This window comes from Diospyros lotus, chromosome 1, assembly GCF_014633365.1.
Source record: "Diospyros lotus cultivar Yz01 chromosome 1, ASM1463336v1, whole genome shotgun sequence".
Lineage (NCBI taxonomy): Eukaryota > Viridiplantae > Streptophyta > Magnoliopsida > Ericales > Ebenaceae > Diospyros > Diospyros lotus.
This window is the reverse complement of record NC_068338.1, coordinates 16985052-17012430: the sequence shown is the minus strand read 5'-3', so window position 1 is coordinate 17012430 and position 27379 is coordinate 16985052. Positions and strand designations below refer to the sequence as shown.

The 27379-nt window shown below is 37.0% G+C and overlaps 1 protein-coding gene across 5 annotated transcripts in view; it reads right to left on the bottom strand.

Moving 5' to 3' along the window:
- The window catches only part of LOC127810284 (structural maintenance of chromosomes protein 3), a 108236-nt gene that overhangs the window by 54015 nt on the left and 26842 nt on the right, over positions 1–27379 (bottom strand). For all 5 annotated transcript variants that reach the window (XM_052349671.1, XM_052349685.1, XM_052349677.1 and 2 more), the window contains 8 exons: positions 27251–27329; positions 26882–26999; positions 26631–26806; positions 23616–23861; positions 23396–23517; positions 16152–16296; positions 2385–2557; positions 2192–2291 (listed from right to left, as the gene is read on the bottom strand). In XM_052349671.1, coding sequence (XP_052205631.1) covers positions 2192–2291; positions 2385–2557; positions 16152–16296; positions 23396–23517; positions 23616–23861; positions 26631–26806; positions 26882–26999; positions 27251–27329 — 1159 coding nt within the window. The remainder of the gene's footprint in view (positions 1–2191; positions 2292–2384; positions 2558–16151; positions 16297–23395; positions 23518–23615; positions 23862–26630; positions 26807–26881; positions 27000–27250; positions 27330–27379) is intronic.

The window sequence follows — 27379 nt, the reverse complement described above, 5'->3', positions numbered from 1 at the left end:
TTTTTGGGTACTCAAAGACACAAAGGACCTACCTATCAGGCCCAAGAGCCAGGGATGCCATCTTCAGCAAGTCCCTTGACAACTTCTTCTGCTTTTCATTAAGCCCTTTGAATTGTATGTGTCACAACCCCAGGGGTAAATTTGACTTTTGGGCAATAGTGCATAAGCCACTTGTACTAGTTAGTTGCTGCTACACGAGTTGTACCCTTTCGGTTATGCTTTTAAGCTAAAGGGAAGAGCCTATAAAAGGCTACAATGTATGAGGATGGGAATAATGTTGAGTAATAACAGAAATACTTTCCCTCACTAATTCTCTTTCCCTCTCATTTCTCCCTCCACTCTATTCTCTTTCTCGGTTTCTCTATAATCAATAATTGCTCAAGCCTTATCTCTAGGGCTTCACACTTTGGTATCAAAGCCTGCAATCCCTGACAAACAAATTGTGTCTGGTGCAGACTAAAGGTGTTGATCAGATCACCGTGAATTGCAATAAGTGGTCTAGATCATGGATCTCCACCGATTGGAAGGTGAAGTGAGCCATGGTGCTAAGGCATAGTCAATGCATAGGACGAAACTATGACAGAAGGAATAAGGTTGAAGCAATTGGAATCAAGGATGAAGGCTCTAGAGCTTGGAATCACTCAAATTCATGGGTGGTCACCCACAGTGGGGAGGATGTGGCTACGATCAGAGAGAGCGTGCGTAAGGATCTGACGACCACATAGGAAAGTGTGCAGCGAGAATTGGTGAGACACCAGGAGATGATGGAGCAATATGGCCAAAGGATTAACAGCATGTTCAATATGTTGCCATCCCTCCCTCAGTTCCGATTACCTCCGGACTTTCCTCACTGAGCAGTATCCGATCCGAACAGGGCCGGTTAGGGCATCCTCCCTAGGCCACAAGGAGTGACAGAGACAAAGGAGATGTCAGACATGGAGCCAGGAGTTAAAGTAAGGGAATTAACCCATCACACACCAATTGCAAGGTTGGAGATACCTTTGTTTGATAGATCAAAGTCAAGGTGGCGGATCCGCCGATGTAAGTGATTTTTTCAATTTTACAATGTAGCTGAAAATCAAAGGATTACCTTAGCAACAGCCTATTTGAATGATACGACTGATTCTTGGTACCAAAGGAGGACCAGATCTAAGGGAACTGAAACTGGGTGGATTGATTTTGCTAAGGAACTATGTAAATGTTTTGGAGAAAAGAATATGGCAGATCTGATTGAAGAATTTAACAAGCTGAAGCAGGAGGGATTGGTGACCGACTATTGAGAGAAGTTTGAGGAGCTAGGAACCCTAATATGGAGCTCCCAACCATCCTCACAAAACAATATTTTGTGTATAGCTTTATCAACGGCCTCAAGGATGAACTGAGGTTCATGGTCAAGATGATGATGCCTGTTACGGTGAGACGAGCGACAGAGAAAGCAAGATTATAGGAGTTAACCTTGGAAGCCATCTTTAAGAAGAACAAGGTCTTACCAAGACCTAGACCTACTTCTAGCCAACCTATAGGAGAAAACTCTCAGGTAACCGTGGCAAGGATGGCCCCAGGCCTACATAAGGTGAACCCCAATGCTATTACAATCAAGAGCACCACTATAGAATAGAGGAGACACCAGGGGCTATGTTACAAGTGGGGAGATCGCTATAACCCTGGCCACTAGTGCAAAAGACAGTATGTTTCATTAATATCAATTATTTTAAATATAGCCATATTATGCTCAACTAAACCCAAGAAGAATTTCTCCCCAAAATTTGAAAGTCAAATTCATTAGCTAATATTCCCTAGTCCTTACAGCTCACGTCATATTCTCATCTAGAGGAAAAGAAAAAGAAGAAAAGAAAAGACACTAGCATTCCTCCTTATCACTTCAACTACATTTCAATTGAACTTCCTCATCTTTTTTCCTCTTTTTCCAGACATCACGCAAATCAAATTACTTCAGCACTTTAGTTGGTATAACATCCAAAGACTGCCATCTCAAACCAAATCCCTTCAATCGAGCTCAAATTAATCAAAATTATCATTGTAATGAATTAATCAACTAGTCATGCATGCAGCACCTGAAAGCATAATGAAAGGCATCCAATCTAGGCAAGGATACTATCATGGTTTAACTAGGGATCTGAGACAATGATGTGTTGGGCATGCAAATATAATACAAGAAGAAGTCACTCACACCCGGAGTAGCATGATCTAGGCTCTTCTCCGCCTTTACAACTTCTGTCTTTAGCTGATCAATCTCGCCAGAAAGTTCACTTTCTTTACCCCACAAGGACCTAAACAAATAAATCATTTCAGAACAATGAATGTTCTAATTGATTACAAGCTACATTAATTTTCAGAAAAAACCAATGAAAAAGTAGCAATACTTCCTCTCTTCCTGCAGCATGTCCCTTTGTGACTTGTACTGATTGAAGCCACCACGATACTGAGATATAAGGGATTCTAAGTTCGTCATTTCAGTTTTACGTCGCTCGATATAGGCATCCTGCTCTTGCATACCCGCATTAAGCTGCTGAATTTCAGCCTTAATTTTTCCTTCCTAAAACAATCAAAGGGAAAAACAAGTTATATGTAGTGAAGTGGAAAAATAGCAAAAAAAATAGGCATGCATCAGAGAAGGGAAAGAATAAAGATACACAACCAGGTAAAAGAATGGCAAAGTCAGCCAACCAAATTTTAAAATCATGTGTTTATATCATGAAAGGCTGTCTCAGACAATAAGCTAGCTATAGAGGAGTGTGATCAGTGCAGCTAAAATGTTGACAATAACAGAGGGATTAAAAGAGTGGATTAAATCTTTTTCACGAATGAAGAGGTTCTAATACTCAATCTTTTAGGTTTGAGTTTAAATCTTTACCTGTTATCAAATAGAGTGGATTAAAGACCTTTCAAGTTTTAATGAGGAAGAGGTCTTAAAAGGCCCATGTGAGCTCGACAAAATAAAGCCACTAAGACTGAATGGTTTTTCTGTGGCTTTTTCCAGGATTGTTGAGAACAAATTAGAAATAATGTTACAGAGATTTTAATATATAAATTGAGTTGCTTTGAAAAGAGTTTGAAAGCTATATTTCACATTCCTTAATATATAAATTGAGTTGCTTTGGAAAGAGTTTGAATGCTATATTTCACATTCATTCCTACGCTTGGCGGTTCTTGTGATATTAAGAATTTAGGCAAATTACTCTTATTTATAGATCTAGGAGAATCAAAGGGAAAAGTTCAAAATCAAAAAGAGTCATGGTGGTGGAATGAAGATGTACAAGAGAAAATTCAAACTGAGAGAGCTTGCCATGAGATTTTACATAAATGCCATCAATAAAGAAAAAATGGTATAGTTTGGCAAAAAAGGGAGGGGGGGAAAAAAGCTTTAAAACAGTGAAGCAAAGTCAAAATTTTATGAAAATCTATACCAATGAGTTGATAGAAAAGAAGGAGAAATAGATATATGCAAACAAGCTAAAGCAATAGAAAGAAAACAAGGGATTTGAGCCAAGTGAAATGCATAAAGACAAAAACCAAAAAATTCTAGTAAAGAGCAAGTGATCAGGGAGAATGGAAATAGTAATTTTTTAAGTTATTCAACTAAGGCAGAGAACAAGTGTTATGTTGGGGCATCTTACTACTCTAAAGAAGATGGGAATTACACTTTCTATATATGTATATGCCCAAAAGGGGAGCATGCATTGAAAAGGATGAAAGATCTTAAAAGCAATTGGATCAGATAATATAATAATAGAAGCATGGCAATGCACGAGAGAAGAGGGCTTTTTTGACTAACAAAATAATTTAAGGCGATCCTCATATCAAAAAGCATGTCGAACAAGTGGAGAAAGAGCACTTTTGTACGCATTCACAAGAATAAAGGAGATGTTAAAAAATGTGGAAATGATAAAGGAATCAAGCTAATGAGCCACATTATGAAACTTTTGAAGAGAGTAATTGAGCAAAGATTAAGAAGAGAACCCAAGGTGACAAAACCAATTTAGTTTCCTGCTTTTGGTTAACAACGGAAGCTATATACTTGTTATTGTCAAGACACCTAATGGAAAAATATAGACAAAAACAAAAGGGTTTACATGTGGTGTTTATAGATTTAGAAAAAAGATGAAGTCTTATGGAGGGTTCTAAAGAAAAAAGGAGTCTAGATTGCATATATATAAGTTATTAAAGATGGGGAGGAAATACTGAGGCCTTTTCAGTTAAAACTGAATTACATCAAGGATCTACTTTAAGCCCTTACCTATTTTCCTGGTAATAGATGAACTCATTAAACATATCTAGGCAAAGGTGCGCCTTGGTGTTTGGTATATGTAGATGGCATCATATTGGCAGATGAAACAAAATAAGGCGTAAATATTAACCTTGAGATATGGAGGAACACTTTCAAATCAAGAGGTTTTAATTTAAAAATATATTGAATGTAAGTACAATAAAAAAAAAAATAACTATGCATGATACCAAGGCATAGCAAGAAAACATTAACTTAAGTTACTGTCATGAACCTAAGAGGATTAAAAGGGTAATATCGTGATAGAGATATAATAAAGGGGTAGTATTGTAATAGGCTTATATTAGTTTGTTAGAAGATATTTGGTTGTTTGTTAGGAGCACATGGGTGCTGTTAGAAATTAGTTAAGGGCTACCTATGCCTATAAAAAAGCTATTGTAAGAGGAGATGATTATGCTTGAATTAAATGAATGAAATTTGATTCTCTCTCTACAATTTCTCTACAATCTCCCTCTCATTTTCTCTCTACTTCCCTCCCTCATTTTCCTCCACATTCTTTCCCATTTCTGTCCATTTCTTCCTCTCAAATATTATGTTCTTGATTCTATTCATCAACTCCTTTCGATTGTCATTCCAACCCTAGGCTAAACCCTAGGTTCATGACAAATGGTATTAGAGCATCGTTCCTCGGCAGTTTTTCTTGTTGATTAATTTCCGACGGAATGGACCGCTACTGTCCAATGCAAGCAAGATTGGTTATCGGACTTTGAAGACGACTTCGAAAACCAGAAGCAGCGGTGGAATTAATCGAACAATTGAGTCGTTCAATGACAGTGGGTATGAACGTTAGGTGGAGCAAACTAAATTCAAGGAATTCAATTCCAGTTAGTCCGAAAGAGGAGTGGCTCTCGACTTGAAAAATTCGAAAGTGTTGTTCGATCAATGAAAGGCGACCTCGATTGTGGAAGAAAAGCGGAAGGTTAAACTATTGAATTCCAGAGCAGCAGGTTGATTCACTGCTATATTTTCCGAGTCGCTGCAGTTGTGATTCCGATCTGAAGGCGAATCTGATTGGGGCTCAGCGGTGTGCTACTCATTTGGATCGGAAGAGCCCATCATCAATCAGTACAGATGAGCGTTTGCGATTGGAGTGGGTCGATAGGCGAGCATACTTGAAGCATCACAAACAAATAACGCTCGCGATTGGTGAGGGAATCCGTCAAATGCGTTCCCGTAAGCTCGTGGCCTGCAGTTACGCATCGTTTGGCGAATTCAAGTAGCAGTGTCGAAGGCGAGTCGGGTTGCTTAAGGCGAGGACAAGACTCACTTCAAAGGCGATTCCTAGAGATCTGGCACAATTCCAATATTCTGGTGCGTTTGGCGTTCGAGACCGAGAAACAACCAGGAGATTTTTGGTTGAATCTCGGAATCGAATCTGGAGTGTCTCAATACAGTGGGTGTGATGATTTGGACTCAGCAGTGGACGTAGCGATTGAACTAGTAGTGAATCCTGGAGATTTTGGAATCAAAAAAACAATTGCAAATTGTGCTGTGAGCCCTGGACGGTGATTGGGCAGTAGCTGTTCTTTGGCTGCGATTTTGATTTGAGTTGAAGACAGGGAAATCAGTTTCCATAGTTAAAATCCAAGTTGAGAAGGCTTGAAAGCGACTTGGCCTGGTTGGTCTGATGGTGTTTTCGGCAACTCCGGTGAATTGATTGAGCTTGGGCTGATAGCTAAGGCTGAACTTGGAAGTGCGAAGCAGATTCCAGTGAGCTCCGGCAATTCCGACAGATCCAAGTTGAAGGCAGGGGCAAACAATTTCAGTGATTAGAAGTTCAATTACTAATAGCAGCGAATCAGTGAAAAGCGGTATGTATAGAACCCCTATCCCTTGGTCTTCCAAGTGTCATGTCCGTGAGATGTCGACCATGGGAAGTAGGGTACACATGAAACAAATGGGGTTTCAATTGCAGCCAAATGATGCTGCATTTTCAGTGGGTAATTTTCATGCAAGAGAGCAGCCTCAATTGCAGCGAAACAGTGCTGCATTTTCAGTGGAATGTCCTACTCATGAAGCTATAGGAGGCAGTGCATACATGAAGCAGAATGCTTCATTGTTAGTAGGAATAGAGCCTCAATGGCCGACAAAGAAGGCTGCATTTTTAGTTGACCAGCAACATCAAACATGGGGAAAGGATTTTGAGAAGGAGATCAGCCAAGTTGACAAGGAAACAAGGAGTGTGATACATGAAGAGTGCAAGGAATTCGGTCGAATGTTCCGCTAGAAGCTGCAAGAATTTGCGATGATACTTATTAAGAAGTATCATTACAACTTTCCAGCGAAATACTTTGATGACTATCATGGAAGTTTTAACAAAGAGGAATTCCTTAAAGTGAAGCAGTCGAAGAAGGACAGCCTTACTGAAGGTAAATCCTTGGTGTACTCTAGTTACCCGCAAGTAAAAGTATTTCCACTGGAGGAGGCCCCTACTGAAGATATGAAAGGGTCTAAACATACTACTCCCTTGATCTTGACTATGGAGAAGGCTGAGGAGTACATGGAAGAATAGATTGGGGAGGAGAAAGTGGAGGATAACACTCAATCAATGGACAGTCTCTCAAGCACTACCACTAGTGCTAAGACTCCTAATGCCATTGATCTCCTGAAACAGTAAAATAAGGAGTCTAAAGAGAAGGAACAAAGAATTGCACCGGGCACCTTGCTTGGAACATCCCACATGTATGTCATTGGCACGGGCACGCAAGACAAAGCAAAGTTAACATTGCAGCCCGAAGAGTTGGAGGATGGGGTTGTAGGATTGACAGCGCATATGGAGCAATGGAGGACGTAGAAGGATAAAGCGAAACAAGATGAGAGGAAAAACGGGAAGGACTTCTTTGTTGAAGGGACCGAGACCTTTGATGTTTTGCTCATTCATGTTTCCATTGGTGTGGCAGCAAGCCATAATGCTGTTGTTGCTGAGGAGAAAGAAAAGTGAAAAACAAGATAAGAAGGAAAAGCGAAGAAGAAACCACTGGGTGAAGATGGGCATTGGATAAAGAAGCAACGCTTAGGTGGTAATAAGTTTCTTGAGAACAATAAACATTTCAAGGGGGGGAAATTGTCATGTCCCTAAGAGGATTAAAAGGGTAATATTGTGATAGAGATATAATAAAGGAGTAGTATTGTAATAGGCTTATATTACTTTGTTAGAAGATATTTGGTTGTTTGTTAGGAGCACATGGGTGCTGTTAGAAATTAGTTAAAGGGCTACCTATGCCTATAAAAAGGCCATTGTAAGAGGAGATGATTATGCTTGAATTAAATGAATGAAATCTGATTCTCTTTCTACAATTTCTCTACAATCTCCCTCTCATTTTCTCTCTACTTCCCTCCCTCAATTTTCTCTACATTCTTTCCCATTTCTATCCATTTCTTCCTCTCAAATATTTTGTTCTTGATTCTATTCATCAGCTCCTTTCGATTGTCATTCCAACCCTAGGTTCATGACAGATACCTTGAATCAATCATCCAAAAAATTGGTTAATTAGCATGTTACACAAAGAATGAACATTGTATGATTAAAATGGAAAAGCACATCCAACATTTTTTGCAATAGTAAGATACCATTAAAGATAAAAGCAAAATTTTGGAAGGCAATTGTAAGACCAGCTTTGTGCATAGCACAAAATGTTGGGTAGTAAAGCATCAACATAAACAAAATATGAGTGCAATGAAGACAAGGTAGTCAGGGGCAAGAGGCGCCATTAAGGCTCTATGAAGCTTATATTGCCTGAGGTGCTAGACGATAAAAAAGCGTTGGTCGGATCAAGCCAAGGCACTAAATTTAAAATAATAATAATAATAATAATAATAATAATAAATAGATTAATATGAAAAAGATAACAAGACAATATAATATATAACATTAACACACAAATATAAGTTATATAACAAATGTTCAATATTCATATAAAAAATAAGCAACATTAAATACTTGTAGGAAAGTAAACAAACATACAATATAATATAAATATTCACACAAAAAATATAAGTTACATAATTTATATCAAGTTATATATAATACTAACATACAAATAATATTATTTATGAAGTTATAAGTTAAACTATTACAGGCTTACAACTATAGCAAACATATATAACTCTTTTGTTGCAAATATTAACAGAGTATTGACTAAAAGTCTAGAACAAAAAATATATATCATAGAACAAAGCAATGGCTGTCGAGCAACAATAAAAACTAACTAAGAAATAGTGCAACAGTGACTAAACAACAACATCAACAGCATACAACACAAGGAATCAGGTGTGTCTTCTTTTCTTTGTTTTTTTCATTTTACTCTTCCTATTACACTGAGAGACCCTTCACGTTCCTTCCACAGACGACCCTTCACTTTCCTTCAATTTTTCAGTTGATTTTGATTCATTACAACCTAGCCAAGCATTTGTGGTGCTTGACGCCTTAGCAAAGCCACTTGCCTAGGTGGCCCCTAAGTGAAGGAGCCTCACCTAGCAATAGGCAAGGCACTTCCCCAGAGCCTTGTGTCGTCCCAGAGCCTAGGTGAGCCAAGTGCCCACTTTAGATTACACTAACTGAAGGTGACGATGTTAAGACAGATGTCCAACTATACAAGAAAAGATAAAACATAATAAGGTCGAAGTGGTTCTTGTTAAAAATAAGATGCATGAGACATAATTAAAATGGTTTGTTCATATGAGAAGAAGACCAATAGAGGCTTTTGTGAGGAGAGTGGATAAAAAAGAACATCTAGCAATAGAGGGAGAGACAATTAGGTATTATATGAATTACAAGGGGATTACAAAAGATAAGGCCATACATAGATATGATTGTCGAGCTATAATTCATATAGCCAAACCCACATAGTGGGATAAAGGCATGATATGTTGTACTCTTATTGATAGTGAAGGCAAGCCTTTATAGCAATAATAAGGTTGTTCTTTCGTGATTGAAAGTTCACAAGTTTTGAGTCAAGGAACCAGCCTCTTTGCAAAACAAGGATAAGTTACATATAAAAACAACCTTCTCTCCCAACCATCACAAAGTAGAGTGCCTCATGCATAGGGGACAATCTTTTGCTCTTATTAGTAGTGTTCATTAATTAATTACTAACATGGTCTCCTTGAGAACTAAACCTATTTTTGGTGGCATTTGTCTTCCCAAAATGTCTTTGTGAGGGGTTACAGATACCACTAACATAGCTAATGAGTGCAGTGAAACTAGAATAAAGAGTTATGTCCCCAATCTTGTGTGTACGGGTGTCATGCATAAGGCACCTATGATGTACCTAATAACTAAGGGGAATATATTTCCAGGTAGTGTAGGAATGGGCAGATGAAAAATCATTCTTCTAAAATGAAATTAGAGAGTTGAAATATTTTGAAAACTGTAACTTTGGAAAGTGGAGGCCCTTTTGGCACCAAATACTAGCCACAATCAGTATAAAATTACTGATTTCATTCAGTGTAAAGGCATATAAGAAATTAATCAAAAAAGCTTCTGATTTCCCTCTCAATCTCTCTTTTCTCTCACTCAGATTTCCCTCCTGTCTCTCTGTCTTCCTTTCCCCTCTAGAATTCTTCTCATTTCCCTCTAATTTCTTAATCGGATTCTTACCAAATCAGTGAGAACTTCCTATCAGATCCAAGGATTTGACATTTTGGTATCAGAGCAAGTCCTAGGAGCAATCTCGCAAGAATCTTCCCTCCCAATGGAAGAAGACACCAGAATGAAGCAAATGGAGTTGCAACTGCAGCAGGTGGCTGCAACAATAGAAGAACTGCAGGATCAGATGGGATCCATGGAGGGAGCCATAGAATCAAGGGTGGAAAAGAAGCTAGACAGTGTAGTTGAAAGGTTGAACAACGATATTGAAAGCCAAATGAGGGAACAAAATAACCAAATGTGGGAACAAATGTAGCAGTTCATGCTAATGTTTGCAAGGCAAAACCTAAGTCTCTCTCCCAAATTCCTTCCTAGGGAGAGAAGTGGGACAGTTCTGGGGCCTACTGGGACTTCTGAAACTGAAGAAGAACTAGCTGGCAGGGAAGGAGACAAGGGGTGCAGACTGACTAATTCCAACCGTGTATGCCCCTACCTAAAATGGAAATCCCAGTATTTGATGAACAAAAACCTAGGTGGTGGGTGAGAAGGTGCGAAAGAATGTTTAGTGTGTGCAACATTTCGGAACAATAGAGGGTCACATTGGCCTCTGCTTATGTTAATGACGTGGGAGACGCCTGGTTTCGAAGTTGGATTCGAGATAGAGACGATTGTCAATGAACAGAATTTGCAGAAAACTTATGCAAAAGATTCGAAGACAGAGGTTTGATAGATGTTGTCGAAGAATTTAACAAGCTGAAACAGGAAGAATCAGTGTGGGGGTATCAATCAAAGTTTGAGAAATTAAAATCACTTATGTTGAAGTTGAACCTTAACCCTCATCCAACTGAAGCATACTTCGTCCCAAACTTCATCAGCGGCTTGAGCAAAGAACTGAGGGCCACGGTCAAAATGTTGAGGGCAAGAACTGTAAAGGAAGCAGCAGCAAAAGCTAGGTTACAGGAAATGACAGTCGAGGCCTTAATAAAGAAACAATGACTGCAAGTAAAAGGGACAAGTTCAAGGGCCTTCCAGCAAGGAAACAAGGGATATGGCGAGGAAATCAAATTCAGCCTGGAGTCAAAGGGGTTGACAGCAACATCCACTAATAATCCAACTCAAGCACAAGGAAGAAGCAAGGACTATGGAACAAAGGAGGCAAGCAAGGCAGTGTTTCCGTTGTGGAGACAAAAACACTCCTGGGCATCAATGTAGAAAGCAACTACTTTGGCTAGAAGGAGAAGTAGTAGTAGAAGAGGAATAGGAGTCAATGGTTAACCCTACACTCGGATAGCAATGCATGGGAATACTTGTCGAACTTGCCCCAACAGTTTCCTCAAACAACCCAACTTCTCTACATTTCTAGAGGACAAGAAAATTTTTTAAGGGGGGCGGGGGGACTGTCATGCATGTACCTAATAACTAAGGGGAATATATTTCCAGGTAGTAGGAATGAATAGATGAAAGATCATTCTTCTAGAATGAAGTTAGAGAGTTGAAATATTTTGAAAGCTGTAACTTTGGAAAGTGAAGGCCCTTGGCCCTTTGGAGCTGATTGCATTTAGTGTAAAGGCATAGAAGAAATTAATCAAAAAAGCTTCTAATTTCCCTCTCAATCTCTCTTCTCTCTCTCGGATTTCCCTCCTATCTCTCTGTCTTCCTTCCCCTCCGAATTTCTTCCCTCTAATTTCTTAATTGGATTCTCACCAAACCAGTGAGAACTTCCTGTCAGATCCAAGGATCTGACAGCACCCTGCTTTTCTCTAGTCATATTTTTTAGGAGAGACTTGTATTTATATCGATCTTGAATGTAAGATTGATATAAAAATAAGCCTATGACCAAGTTAATTACGATTTCCTTCTCCATATATCTTGGATACTATGGGTTTAGGCATGAGATGGAGAAGCTAGATTTGCTTTTTCATTTCATCAATTAAATTTTCTGCACTATTAAATGGCACTTCTGATGGTTCTTTTCTCTATTCTAGAGCTTTGAGATAGGGCAACCCCATTTATCCTTTTATTTTTATCCTTTTTATGGAAGCTTAAGTTTAATGGTGTGTAGATTTGACAAGGCTAGTTGTTTTCCTTTTCAATTTAATATTGGCCTATTTCTCATTTTGTTTTGTGAATGCCACCCTTACTTTCTATGGTGAGGATCTTAGACTGTTTGGCATTGCTGTGAATCTTTTTCTTTTTTTTTTTAAATAAGGTAGAATTTTATTAATGCAAATAATATTATTAACTGCCGTCCACGGCCTTCTCCTTTTTTTCGGATTTCTGGCTGCAGCTTCCAGGTGTTATGATCATGATAGGGAACTGGTTGGGTCGTGTGGGGGGTAACATGTCCAGTCCCTTCATATTGTGACTAAACTCAGACACCTGAAAATTCTGCTTAAAGAATGGCACAAATAGAATGTGGGAAATCTTGATATGGCAACTTAAGGTTTGAAGCTGTATTGGATGATAAGGATAAGGAAATTGAGCAGGGATCAGAATCTTCAGCAGTTATGGAAAGTAGAAGATTTTTAAGGATGATCCTAGTTCTTGCTGTGTATGAATAAGAGGAGAAGAAAATGTAGTATTGTTTTTAGTAGTCAACAGTTTTATTCTCAGTTCTCTGTAAGACTAGTTAGCTCTGTTCTGTTATAACAAACAGCAGTTGCTTAGTTTGTTACTGCCAGCTGTCAGAAACAGTTGGTTTGTTAGAATTTCTGTTTAGTATATAAACTCAACAAACCTCATTATAGTGTTGAAAAGAAGAATAATAATCCAATCTTATTCATTCTCAAAGAATAACACAGCATATATACACGCCTATCAGTCGTATAGGCAGTTTCCTAAACCTAATTAGGAAGATTCCTAATTAGAGAGTTTCCCAAATTAACTTAGGAAATATGTACAGAAAAGGAAAGATCTTACAACTGTAAAATACAATGAAAAATATGAGCAAATCAGAAAAAGATAATCAGCAATACACAATACAAATGATAATATGAAAGAATCTACTCGTTTTCTAACATATATCATTTTGAGATCTCATTTCAGAATTCAAGAATACAATTTTCTTTCAGTTTTCTCTCAATTTTCTTTTTCCTCATTCTTTCTCAAAGGTTCTTACAGGGGGAACTTGTGAGGATGTCTAAATTAAAGGAATCACACTGGGGGCAGTATTCTAGGATAAAATGGATCAAGGAAGGTGATCAGAACACAAAATTCTTTCACATTTCTGCTTCGTCAAGAAACAAATGGAATTATATTGGGGCTTTTCATAAAGGTTATTCCTTATTGACTGAACCAGATCTAAATAAGAAAAGCAATGTGACTTCCCTTCCAAGAGCATTATTGAAAAAGGCGGGGGGATAGGCCTTCCGCGGCAAGGCAACATTTTTGGACGTAGCAGTTGATTTGATCCACTTTCACACGGAAGATCTGGATTTGGCTTCAGAAGGGTTTCGGTTTAGCTTCTAATTCTTCAGCTTTGGTTGTGGTTGTGGGATCCATATTATGGTCTTGTTTTGAATACTTTTGGCAGTGTTATTGGTTTTGTTGTCTGGGTAGTTTATTGGTTATAATGCTGTGAAATTTTTATTGTCATGAGAATCACTCATGTAAAAAAACGCTTCTATAAGAATCACTTTCAAGGAAAAACAGTTTAGTTTAGTGTTTAGTAAAATTATTTGAAAAATGCTTTCAATGTTGTTATGTGTGTTTGGTTATTGACTAAAAGTGTAATTTTAACAATAAAATTACCTGAAATGATACCGACAAAAAGTATTTATGTAGTTAATACTATTTGATATTGGGATCAACAGAAGGACCTACATATGGTGTTTATAGATCTAGAAAAGACCTATGATAGGGTCCCAAGATAAGTATTATGGAGGGTTTTAGAGAAGAAATGAGTCCAAATAGCCTATATACAAGCCCTTAAGGACATGTATCACGGTGCAAAGACAAGGGTCAGAACATGCGGAGGGGATACTGAATCGTTTAAAATTACAATGGGACTGCATCAAAGTTCTGCACTAAGTCCATACTTATTTGCTTTAGTAATGGATGGACTCACTAAACACATTCAGACAGAGGTGCCATGGTGTATACTATTTGCAAATGACATAGTGTTGGTGGGTGAAACAAAAGAAGGAGTGAACACTAAGCTTGAGTTGTGGAGAAACAATTTAGAATTCAAGGGATTTAAATTAAGTAGAAAGAAAATAGAATATATGAAATGTAAATTTAGTAAGAATGCAAGAGTGGAGGATGTTATAATAAAATTAGAAGACCAAATCTTACAAAAAAAAGACCATTTTCGATATTTGGGATCAGTGATTCAAAAAGACAAAGAAATTCACGAGGATGTCACACATAGAATTAAGGCAGGTTGGCTAAAATGAATAAATGCATTGGGGGTGTTATGTGATGGTAAAATCCCATTAAAACTGAAAGGAAAATTCTATAGAACAACTATAAGACCAATCTTGTTGTATGGCTCAGAATATTGGGCAGTCAAATACCAACATGAGCAAAAGACGAGCGTAGCGGAGATGATATTAAGATGGATGCACGGCCATACAAGAAAAGATAAAATTAGAAATGAGGTTATTCGTAATAAGGTAGGAGTAGTGCCAATCGAGGAGAATATGAGAGAGATTAGACTAAGATGGTTTGGCCATGTGAGAAAGAGACCAAAAGACGCTCCTATGAGGAGAGTTGATGAAATGGAATAATTAGTCAAAAAAAAAGGTAGAGGCAGACCTAATAAGACTTTGGGAGAGACATTAAACTTTAATATGAAGTGTATGGACCTAAATGAAGATATGACAAAAGACAAAAATACATGAAAGTCTAGAATTCATGTAGCCGACCCCACATAGTGGGATAAAGGTTGGATATGTTGTTTTGTTTAATTCTACTTTTGCTTTATAGCAGGAGCTCCAAAATTTTGCTTCTGCTTCACAGCAAAATATAAAGTGCTTTCTCAATTTTGGTGAAACACCACAAAAATCTGAAATAAGCGCTTTGTTCCCTGCCATCCACGAAAAAAAAAAAAAAGAAGGTTTTTGTATTCTCACCATAAGGCCAAACAAACCCTAAGAATCTTGAAATGTGCATTTTGTGCTTCGACACTATGTAGTTTGCATATTAATTTATATAAGAGTTAGATTATCCCAATGGGTGTTGTGGATAATATTGAACCTTTCTTTTGGTCGTAATGTTGGGTCCTTTCACTTGATACATTGGGACTTCCTTAGGTGCAAAGTTTAAATACTAGTTAGCATGGAATGATGTAGTTGAAAGATGTGAAACAAGTCTTATGCCCTTGAGAAAAACAGTGTCTACTAAGGGTGGTACGCTCACTCTAATTAAGGGTCTCTTTATAATTAAGGGTCTCTTTATGCATTCCTGTGTATGCGATATCTCTTTTTTAATGGCTGGCGTTTGTTATTAAGAGGCTTGAGAAACTTTGAAGGGATTTGCACTTTTCCCCCATGAGAGAGAGAGAGAGAGGGGGGGGGGGGGTGATGTCTAATGGCCCTACTTGGAAAGTAGCTTTTGAGTGGCCGACACTTTGGAGGATAGCTGTTTTACATAAGCTTGGTCATTCTGAAGGTAATCGGGCTACTTGGTTTTCTTTAGGGCCTTTTAGGTTTTGTTCAGAAGTTTCTAAAGCATTCTGAGAATTTGGAATATTTTTTGTTTTTCTTTTAGATTGTTCTGGTGAGAAGACCAAATTTTGATTGGACAACTAATACACTCATAGACCACTAAGTGATTCTTTCCTGACCTGTTTAAACCTAGCGAATGACTGCTGTGAAGTTTTGTGTGTATTTGCATTTCGGTCCCAAAGGTTGTGTTTTGTCCCCAAAATTTCAGGAGACCCTTCACAATTAAGAGGTTGCCTCCATGACACCATTTTTTGGGTTACTTCAGCATATACAAGTGCCCATGTATTTGATTGGCACCAAGCCAAAAAGGACAAAAGACAAACAGAAAAAGCTCTCAGCCTATTGTATCATCAAGGGCTAACTGTTTTTAGGACATTCATCCAATATCAACTCTCCACCAAGCAAACTAAATGTGAATCCCCATTATACTATCCCTGGAGTGTATCTGGCCATAAAGACGTTTTAGACATGGTAAGACCACACCAATGGAATTAGGCATTAGATTTCAAGTCAGAACTCGTTCATATCAATTTCCTTTTGTAGCCATTTGTCACGAATGGCTTTATTAGCAAACTGAGTAGCACACAGTTACCTGCATTAGATTTGAAGTCAGAACTCGTTCGTATTCATCAATTTCCTTTTGTAGCCATTTGTCACGAGCGGCTTTATTAGCAAACTGAGTAGCACGACCTTGTTTTTGATAAAGAATGCTGAGCTTCTTTTCACGATCCATTATTCTGTTACAAACAACAATATCAGCAATAATATATCATGTAAGCAATACAGAGAAACATTGTCAAAGGCAGCCTTATGAACACGGCATCAGACAAATACAAAAGCAAACACCAAGGTGCAGAAAATGAATGCCTTTATGTCCCCTTTACAACTCCTCATAAAAAACTAGAAAGCACTAAGAGCTTGTTTATTAAAGATTTGCAGACAGAAATGTAAAATCCAGGCAATTCATGATGAAGGGAAATCATATAAAATGGAAGGACTAAGGAGATACTCCACCATTTCAAAATTCAGTTTTTGGATGAGTTTATTAAAATTCAACTACTAGATGTTTGCCATAGTGAGAAAATAGGATTTTCTTTGATTGTTGATTAATTGAATTGTGTTAGTGCCTGTTTGGCTGTGCTGTCATGAAGGAAGAAAAGCATTTTTTTTATTGTAAAAGTGCTTTTGTCTAATTTTTGTACTGTTTAGCCAAAATTTAAAAGTGCTTTTAAAGACCACAAAAGCAATTTTCCTGTTGTATAGTAGAAGCAAGAATTTGGAGCTTCTGCTGTATGCCAAAAGCAGAAGCAACGATCTGACTGGCTTTTTAATCAGCAATCAAGAATATGGGATCAGATTAGAACTTTCAGGCTGTCCTTGGTTTTACCCATGTTTTATGGGCGAATTTTAATGAGGTAATTAACCCTGAGGAGAGAAGTATGGGCACAGGTCTCACTCGTGGAATGATCATTAATTGAATGCCTTTAGCAGGAATAAAGTTCACTTGGGGCAACCAACTATGTGCAAGCAGACTAGACAGGTGCTTTATCTCATCCGACTGGCTTTTGGCATTTCCTCAGTCTGATGGGGACTGCCTATGGGTCTATCAGATCACTGTCCCATCTTCCTTGATTCTGAAAAGGTTAATTGGGGATATTGCCCCTTCAGGTTTTCTGATTACTAGCAGAAAGTTCCAGGTTTTTCTGACATAGTGGAAGGTGCCTTCTGGATCCTAATTCTGGTGCTTTCTCCATAGGAATAACCAAACTAAAGTTTCTGAGGAGCTTGCCACGGAATTGGAATAAAGCTAGAACAGGCAACATTTTTTCTTCTTTAGAAGCAGTGGAAAAAGAGATGGATGAGATTGATAGGCTATTTGAATCTGGACAATAATCATCTTCCTTGAAATCTAGAAAGTCTTTTTCTTCAGAGTGAGATGGCTGGATTGTCTATACTGGTTGAATCAAACTGGAGGCAACAGTCCAGGATCTAGTGGCTTCTAGAAGGGATAGGAACACTTAGTTTTTCCATATCATTGTCGTGGTTAGGAAAAGAAGAGATTATATTGGGGCTCTGCAGGTTAGGAATCAGTTGTGTCGGGACCCACAGATTATTAAACATTTTGCTGTTGACTGACTTTCTAATCACTTCAAGAAGGACGCTTGTTAGGCTGTGTTGATTGCCTTCATTTCAAAAAACTGACAAATGAATCAGTTTTGGTCTTGGACAATCCCTTCTCGTATGAGGAGGAGGTAAAGGCAGCAATTTGGGACTGCAACGGGCGGAAGGCTCCAGGTCCAGATGGATTCAACTTTAACTTTTTCAAATGTTTCTGGAATGTTCTGTAACAGGATATCATTAATTTTTTTCAACCACTTTCATACGCATGAGAAGTTGCCTACAGCAGTAAAGAACTCTTATCTCACTTTAATACAAAGAAAGATAATCCTGTAGGCTTGGGGGACTGTAGACCCATAAGCTTGGTGTGATGTTTGCAGAAAATAAACTCCAAGATTCTGCCCTCTAGGTTGTCTAAGGTTATCTATGAGGCTATTGATGAAGCTCAAACTGTGTTTGTAAAAGGAAGACAATTCTTGATGGTATTCTTAAAGCTAATGAGTTAATTGACCTTATTAAAAAAAGGAGGGAAGAGACTCTTCTTCTAAAGCTGGATTTTGAAAAAGCTTTTGATAATGTGGACTGGGAATATCTTTTTACTGTCAAGACAGCTATGGGGTTTGGTGAAAAATGGGTAAAGTGGATTTCTCAATGTGTCGTCAATCAGTCCATCACTGTCCTTAATGGAGCAATTGCGGGAAGTTTTAAATTGGAAAAGGTATTTGAGATCTAATTTCTCCTGTTCTGTTTATTGTTGCTGTGGAAAGCTTGTCCAGGTTTTTTCATAAAGGTGTGTCTACGGAGTTCCAAAGAGGGAGTATTGGGAATGGTGGTTTGCAGGTTTCTTAAGTGCAATTTGCAGATGACTCTTTGATCTTCATTCCAGCTGACCTGGTTTATCTGGTCAACCTCATGAAGATTCTGACCTGTTTTGAGCTTGCTTCAGGACTAAAAATTAATTTCTGTAAAAGTGCTGTTTATGGCCTTAATGAAGAGGATGTTTGGATTTCTAATGATGCTGATCTTTTTAAATGTAGAGTGGGCTCTTTCCTGCTCTCCCACCTAGGCTTACCGTTAGGCTCAAGCCCCAGGAAATTATCTACGTGGGATAAATTGATTAGCAAGATAAAGCTTAGGCTTTCCATGTGGAAATCTATGCATTTATCACTCGCAGGCAGGCTGGTATTGGTAAAGGAGTTTTATCTAACCTTCCAATTTGAAACAGAAAAAAGAAAAGTCGAAAATGAAGAGAGAACTCACTGAAATATTACTGAATGAAATTCAACCTCAATCACAAACACAACCGAGAGGCTAGATTATATACTAGCCTTAACCGCCTCTTACACACCTTATACATCAGCATTTAAATAGACTTAATCCTCTACATCTACAAATACAAACTAACAGTACAACCAACCAATAACAGCATAAGAGATTACACAAGAGTATTGTATAGCAATAACAACTATATTATGTCAACACAATCTCTCCCACACAATTTACACTCTCTCTGTTTGTTCAAGATTCAATTACACAGATTAAAGAGGGGATTCTTGTGGTCTGGCATCAATGACTCTAGGAAGAATGTCACTAGTAAAATGGGAGTTAGTTGAGAAGTCCAAAAAACTTGGTGGTAAAAAATAAGTCTTTGTTGATGAAATGGATTTGGATACTCTTAAATGAAAAGGGTCATCTTTGGAAATCAGTTATAAAAACCAAATACAGCCTGGCCTCCCCTAAGTTGTCGAAGCAGGAAATAAAAACTGGTATAGTACTATCAGGTGGGATATCCTTTCTAGTCACCTCTCTTGCCTCTTCCCTAGAAGTTGCAGAGGGCATGCAGATGTCAGTTGAGAAAGGTGATTTGGTTAGATTCTGGGAAGATACATGGGCTGGGCGTATCCCTTTAAAGAAAGATTCCCAAGACTTTTTTTTTCTTTTTTTGGATAAGAATAAGGTTATGTATGTTTTGCATCGAGTATAGAAGGTCTAAAAGAATTGAAAAGAGCCCTGATTGGTCCCTTGCGACAGTTAGTCAGTTAGCTGTTTGTCAAACAGTAACTTGTACTTTAGGGGTATTTTAGGTATTGGCATATCTTTTATATTTCCTTGATGTATCCGCCTCAGATATCTATAAATAGAGGGCAGGGGCAGTCACTTGAGACATCATTCATTCATTCATTCTCTGATTGTATACGAGTGCAGTGAGAATGAGAGAAGAAGACTAGAACAGTTAGTTCTTTGTAATCTCTACTGAGAATTGTACTCATGAGCGAGAGAGAGAGAGAGAGGGACTCTGTGTACTGATTTCTGATATTATAGTGGATTGTTCTCGGGATTGCAAGAGGCTGGATGTAGGATGGCTCACAGCAATCTGAACCAGGATATATCTTTGTCTTCTTGTGTGGTTTGCGTATTCTTGCCTTATCTTTTCAATTACGTTCTTGTTTTATTTCTGTTGTGGGTTTAATCCGTGCATGTGTGAGTGTGTTTTGGTCTTTGATCGGGGACTGCCAGTGCTCCCAATCTTGCAGGTTATTGAAAGCCTGGGTGAATGGATTAGCTCTTCTTGGTCTCAGCACCTGTCTTGGTCAAGATCTCTATTTTCTTGAGAAGATCAGTTGCGAGGTAATCTTTTAAGTTTTATTAATCAGTTTCTGTTTTCTGGACCTGAAAATGATAAGCTCATTTGGTCTTTCAATGAGGAAATGGTTTTTTCCACAAAATCCTGCTATGAGCAGTTGGAAATTCAAGTATGTGGAAATACATCTTTGCAGGATCATATGCTTTCAAAAGTTGGGTAAGGTGGCTTCCCTAAAGTTGAACTTTTGGTTTGGTTGGCCCTGTGTGATAATTGAAAACAAAGGATGCTTTGGGGAGAAAAGGAATTTTATCTGGGAATGATTTACCGTGCCCTCTCTGTGGTGAAGAAAGGTAAACTACTTGTCATTTATTTCTTCCTTGTAAATTTTCATGGGCTTTTTGGTGTGAAATGTTTAGCTGGTGGGCCATCATTATTGGACCAGACCTAATTTGAGCAGTGGCCTCTCTTTGTGGTTGGCAAATCTCAAAGGAAGTTCTGGTTTATGATTTTATATAGCAGTCTATGGACAATTTGGTTAGAAAGAAATTGTGTCGTATTTGAAGGAGCTGATAATTCTGAGGATTTCTTCAGCCCCGCTAAAGTAATTTGTGTTGACAGGCTCTCACGCCCTCGGTTAGATTATCCATTTTTCTTCGTCTGTTCACTCCCTGATCGCTTATCTGATAGGGTTGTATTTTTTTCATCTTTTGGGATGTTCTGTTCTGGGGTGAATGTGCTGTTTCAGGGATCTGTTTTTTATGTTTTCTTGTAGCTTTTCTTCTTATAAATAAATCACTGCCTTTCTATATATATAAAGAAAATGCAGAAGCAAAAAACTTAAATTATTAATGGATAAAATTAACCTCCATGAACATTTAAATTTACAACCATTGTCCATCCTATATGTTCACTATATTCTAAAAAAAATTATGTTATGTATATATATACACATATAAATTTAAATACATAAATCTAAATAAAATGTATAGTGGCGGCAGCGGCTGCCACAACAAAACCCCCATGGCTGGGGGTTCCTAATCCCTAGTGATAGGGGCAGAAGAATCTTCTTTGTAGTTTCTGTTACCCCCATCACTAGCAATCCCCTAGCAATGAGGATTTTGCCCCCATGGCTGGGGGTTGAAACCCCCGGCATGGAATTTCACAGTGACTACTGGCATCATTTACACAGCTGCTGCTGCTCTTTTTTTTATTTTTTTAAATGTGTGTATATATATATGTATGTGTATATATATGACCTAAGATATATTTTTTAGTGCAAAAAAATATAATAAGTTTTCATAATTTAAAATAATGTTTAATAATAAAACTTCTAAAAAATATTGAAAGCATTTTTATTTCAAATAACTATAAAAGCTTTTGTGGCATCAATTTTTGGTAATTTCATTGTTAAAAGTACTTTTTTTTATTGGCTAACCAAGCACATAACAATATTAAAAGTGTTTTCAAATGATTTGGCCAAACCCTAAACTAATTTTTATAAAAAGTGATTCTTGTAAAAGTGCCTTCTCAAGAAAAGTGATTTTTATGACAACAGAAATTTCACAGCAATACCAAACAGAGCCTTAGTGTCAGAAGGAGGACATATATACTGATTCAGTGTACTAAGACACCCTCAATGCAGATTTACCATATTCCCATTGACTGATCTCAACTTTTACAGAATCAGTCCCCTTACTGGACAAGAATAAGTGGAGCTCAGCATGGTTGTCAAAGGTGCAAGGTGCACCGAGGCACAAAGAGTACTTGGGACCTAGGCATGACACACAAGGCGAGGTGCAGGCTTCATGCATGCAAGGTGCGCGCGCGCACGCGCACACACATATATATAAAAAATATATACAATAGATATATAGTATTGTTTTTTATTTAAAACTATAGAGAAAATACTCATAGAAAAAAAGGAACAGAAAAGAAATAGGAAAGAAGCAGAAAAATTAGTTGAAATATAAACCAATTAATTCAAACAGGAAAAAGAAGTAAATTCAATACTTGCATATTTTAAATTTAATAATTAATAATTAATTAAATTAAACAACAACAATATCTAGCTTTTATCCCACTATGTGGGGTCGGCTATATGAATTCTAGACTTCTATGTGGGTTACGCCCCAACAGATAGTTTGTCTAGAATTTATATTTGGATTCGACTAGATTTTACGCTGACTGTTGGCTACCTAACGCAACCCTCCTCCTTTATCCAGGCTTGGGACCGGTAGTGGATAACATTTCCTGACGGAATAATGATGAAATGAAGTTTCAACACTATCTTCATATGGAGAAGTTTCATGAGATGGTGGTGAATGAAGATAATTGATATAATTGTGTTCCATCACTTAGTTGACATGGTGAAACCAACAAGTATAATATGGAAACACAACTATTAATAATTAATTAAATTAGTTGAAAACAAAAGAGACAGAAAGAAAAAAAAAAAGAAGAAATCGAAACAGAAAAACACAACACGGAAAGTCAGAAACGCAGCACTGCACACTGGGAAAAAAAAAATCAAAGTAGAACAACACATAACAACAGAAAAAATAGAACTATAAATTTGCACCCCCCCCAAAAAAAAAAAAAAAAAATACCAAAGATCATCACCAAAGGACCAGCCAAGGTGCCAACAATAAGATCAACTATAAATGTTACCCTAGGATCTAGTTATCCACAGTTATTACTTTTAACCTAATAATATTAGCGGTTTTTGGATGACTAACGGCATTGAATCCTACCCTACAAGGTTAGGTTCATCAATATAGATATTTGCCACCATAGGCCTTACTAAGAACACCACGTTGAAATTTTCAGAACATTGATCAAGAAGATAGAGAGGAGGATTTCCTTAATCTACCAAAGGAGGCCCTTAAAGGCCAATGATGACACAAATCAACCCAAGAAAGCATAGCAATAATAGTGTGAGATGGGTCAATTTTCTCATTTTCTCTTGCTCAATTTTGGAGGGTAACTATAACGAACTTCAAAAAGACAAAGGGATGGAAGCATTATATTTAACTTGATCATTTTATGTAAAAAGAAACTCACAATATGGAATAACTTTATAATTGCTTTGTATATATAAACAACTCATATGCTAGCAAAGCACTATATAAGCATACCCTCTTGTTATCTCCTCTTCCTCCCTGACTTGATTGTTGTACAATGGTTTAATTTTATTAAGCTCTTCTGTTGAGTCCTGAATCTCTTTCTGCAGAATCTCAAGCTGTTTCACTGCATCTTCCTAAAGCAAGAAAAAAATATCATTACAAACTTTTCTTCACCACCCTTACAATTCCCAAAGCAGAAAGCTTTTTCAACTGAAATGTACATCAAAATTACCTTGGCTCTGACATTTCCAGAGATTTTCTCTTGTAGATCTTTGACATCAAGCTCAAGTTGTGCATGCTTCTTAATAGCCTCTGTTCGCTGCTGCTCTATTGCATCTTTCTCTTTGTTTAAACTTTGAACTTCTTTTGTCAAATCCTTAAATGTCTTGTCTAACTCCTTGGATTTTTCATGGGAATCCAAGACACTGTTATACATCTTGGTTGATGTCTCAGAAACCTTGTTTCGAGCTTCTTCAACCTGCAATATTGAACTATTACATTCAGGGACCAAACAATTAGCATAACAGAACATGAATAAAAAGTTCAGTTAACATTAAGAATTTGAACAAATAATGCATCTAGTTGGGGGGAAAGAAAACAAATGCATCTGCCATATATTATCATACTGACCCTAGAACAGCAATACAAAATTTAGAACAACTGCCAAGAAAGCAGCAGTACAAGCAACTTCCTTCTTTTTCCCAAACCACATGTCAACCATAAAAGTTTATGATGACCATTTGAACCTTATCTATAGCCATATCAGAACATTTCCATTTGAAAATTATGTTATTAATTCTTTCCATTTCCATTACAAAATAGCAACAATGCAAGAAAAAAGGCATATATGATGGAGGACATTGGAAGCAATCTCTAAAGAATTTTAGTAAGTGTCTTAAAATTGGTTCTAAGGTCCAAGCATTGATATGGATGCTTTTATGAAGAAAAGCCTCCTAGAAGTTTTGTGTAGTTTTGATAATGTTTCCTTAGGTCATTTTGGGTAACTCAAATTATATTAGGATTTTAATTATAGTCTTTTCCTAATCTTATTATTAAAAATTTTAGATTTTATTTTCTTAATAGGAAAAAGGAAGGATTCCCATTTTGTTTAGTTTCCTAATAGGTAAAGGAAGGATTTCTGAATCATTATGTAGGCAAAGGAATTCCTAATCCTAGTAAGAATAGAGTTACTAGAACTCTATCTCCTTTTTTCATTAGTGAGTGAACAAATTTCAGTTGTGAATCTTGTGATGCTTTCTTTGAATTGTGTGTTGAATTCTAACCCGAGGTGTGATGCCTAGGAGATATTTCCTTCTCTCTAATCTTTCAACTTCATCTTCTTATCTTTGTAACTCTACTTTCAGCCATATTCTCAGCCATCAAATCTCATCTTTTTAGCCATGCTTTACTTCTAAATTGCCCCCAATCTATTGCATATCAAAACCCTAGCCGTTTCTACAATTTTCCCTAGCATTATAACCCTCATAAGCCTCCACGCAGTCAAGATAAGTAGGACTCCAGATCTGTCCTGCACCAATATAGTTAATAGTATCTTTCATTTCCACTAAAATTTAGCAACTATACAATGCAAATGCATAACTGCGTCCAACCCAACACTTCCAGCAAAAATACCGGATTCTCACAGTATCAAAAGGTCAGGTCAGAGAGCAAGCAAGTTGATTTCAATTATCTTACATATGAAAAACACATATATCTTATCGCATAGACAATTAAGATCAGAGAAAAAACAAACAAGAAAGCAAAAGATACAAGTTGTGCACCTTCAAACTCCCATCAGGTTTCAGCTAACAAGCAGGTAGAGACTAAACTAACGAACACTACACTTCTTAGCACTCAACAAGTTATAGAAAAATAAGAACAGGAACAGAAGAAGTTAAGAGGCTAAAAATAATGAAGATGTGTTCACTTACCTTGGGCACTAGGCATTCTACACTTGTAACCATTCATCAACAAATTATAGACAAACAAGAACAGTAAAAGAATGAATAAAAGATAACAGTATTATCGGTAATGTTTTGATTCAAAAGAAAACTATACCAAATGTAAAACATTTTATCCATGGGCAATTTATAAATACCTCTACAACTACCCTGGTCATTTCAGAAGATTTTCTGACTCTAATTTGTGAGTAGATGTATATATATATATATATATATTGAGAGAGAGAGAGAGAGAGTATATTAGAAGTTCAAAGATAATAGGTTTCTAAACCTAAACACCTTCCATTGTTCAAATACATCATCCAATTTTTGTGTGTACAGGACTACCTACTTTAAATTGGATCACAGCATAATTTCATGGCATCATGTGTTTCAATGCATTACTAAATTGAATGACTTCTCATCTTGTATTAGTTATCACATGCAAAAAGCAAAGAGCTCGAAGCTGCAATGAGACAGAAGAGGAGACCAGATGTATTGCTAGATTGTCTTCTCTCAAAGCACACAACCCCCCCCCCCCCCCCTTTTTTTTTTCTAGCTGCCCTATGAAGATTATTATCATGCATGACTTATATGAGACTTGCATATAACAACGCCAAGAATTAATTGTTAGCTTTTGAAGATACAAATAACCTTAACCTTTATAAGGAGAAGATCAAAAGTTCTGTCCAAAAATTTCATTTTATTAAGTAACAGAAAATATTTCACAAAGAAATAATTTAATGGAATACCTTGCAAGTACATAAACCTTTATTAAAGGCCATTCCTAAAAAGAAAAAGAAATTCCAAGTAACAATATGATAGCCTTATGAGAAAACCTCATTAAGGATTAAAAAAATAAAAATAAATAAAAAAGAAGAAAACCAAACAAACAAAGTAGCTAACAGAAAATGAAAAATTTTAAGGAGAGAAGTTTGGAGTTATGGGAAAGATGAAAAGAAAACCACAGAAGAAAAGAATAAACAGAAACCAACAAAGTATCCTTACAAACCTCTAGAATTGATTCAAAATAACATAAATTCAGGATTGAATTATTCAATTTGGTGAAGTCCCAAGAAGTCAAATCATATTGTTTGTGCAAGACCTCCATGTGCCAAAACAAAATGAGTGCCTGATAATCAATGGTTAACTGCCTTTCTAAACCAATATCTATTTCATACTCACAAGCCTATATGATAACAAATAATAAATGGGAAAATAAAACATTCAGCAAATTTATGTGTTTGGTAGCAAAGCTTTTCTTAAAAAGCTAAATTCCATGGTAGCAAACATCATATGTATCTGACCTCCATCAGTTTCTGTCGAGCATCATTAATTTCTTTGTCATAAATGGTATATTCTAGGGATTTTCTCTGCCTGTCAAGCTGCTGATATTTTTTGAGTTCTTCTCTTTCTTCATCCAACTCCTTTAACCTCTCATCCAAATACTGAACAACTTGAATTATCTGCTTCCGCTTGTTACCTGATCAATAGAAATTGATTATTGTAACAAGCTAAACCACAATACACAAAAAGCAAACAATCATTATTGACTTGCCAGTATCTTGCATAATTTTCAAACTCTCTCGACGTCTTTCCTCATAAACTCGTGTGCCACCGATTTCTTTCAGTAGATCAAGCCGTTCAGAGTCTTTCATCAATGTTAATGATGCTATCTATGGATCATTCACAAGTGGCAAACAAGTTAACAAAAAATGCATGTACGACGATTTTTTATAAATATATAAGGTAAAGTGGTAAACTAAAGAATGATTGGTTTTCTTTTTTTTTTTTTTTTTGGCAGCTTTCTTGCTGGTTAAAAAGCATGATATTCAAGTTGATTAAGTAATGATAAAAGAGATTCTATTAATGTGAATCAGGATACTTTAGAAGATCAACAACCAAAAAAAACAAAAAAAAAACATACTTTCCCTTGCTGCACAACATAGTAAGGATTGGAGCGAGAGAACCCGGCACTCTCCAGTAAATTCATAACTTCTGTTTTCCTGCCAAAATCCCCAATTTTGCATTAACTAACTACAAATAACTAAAGGAG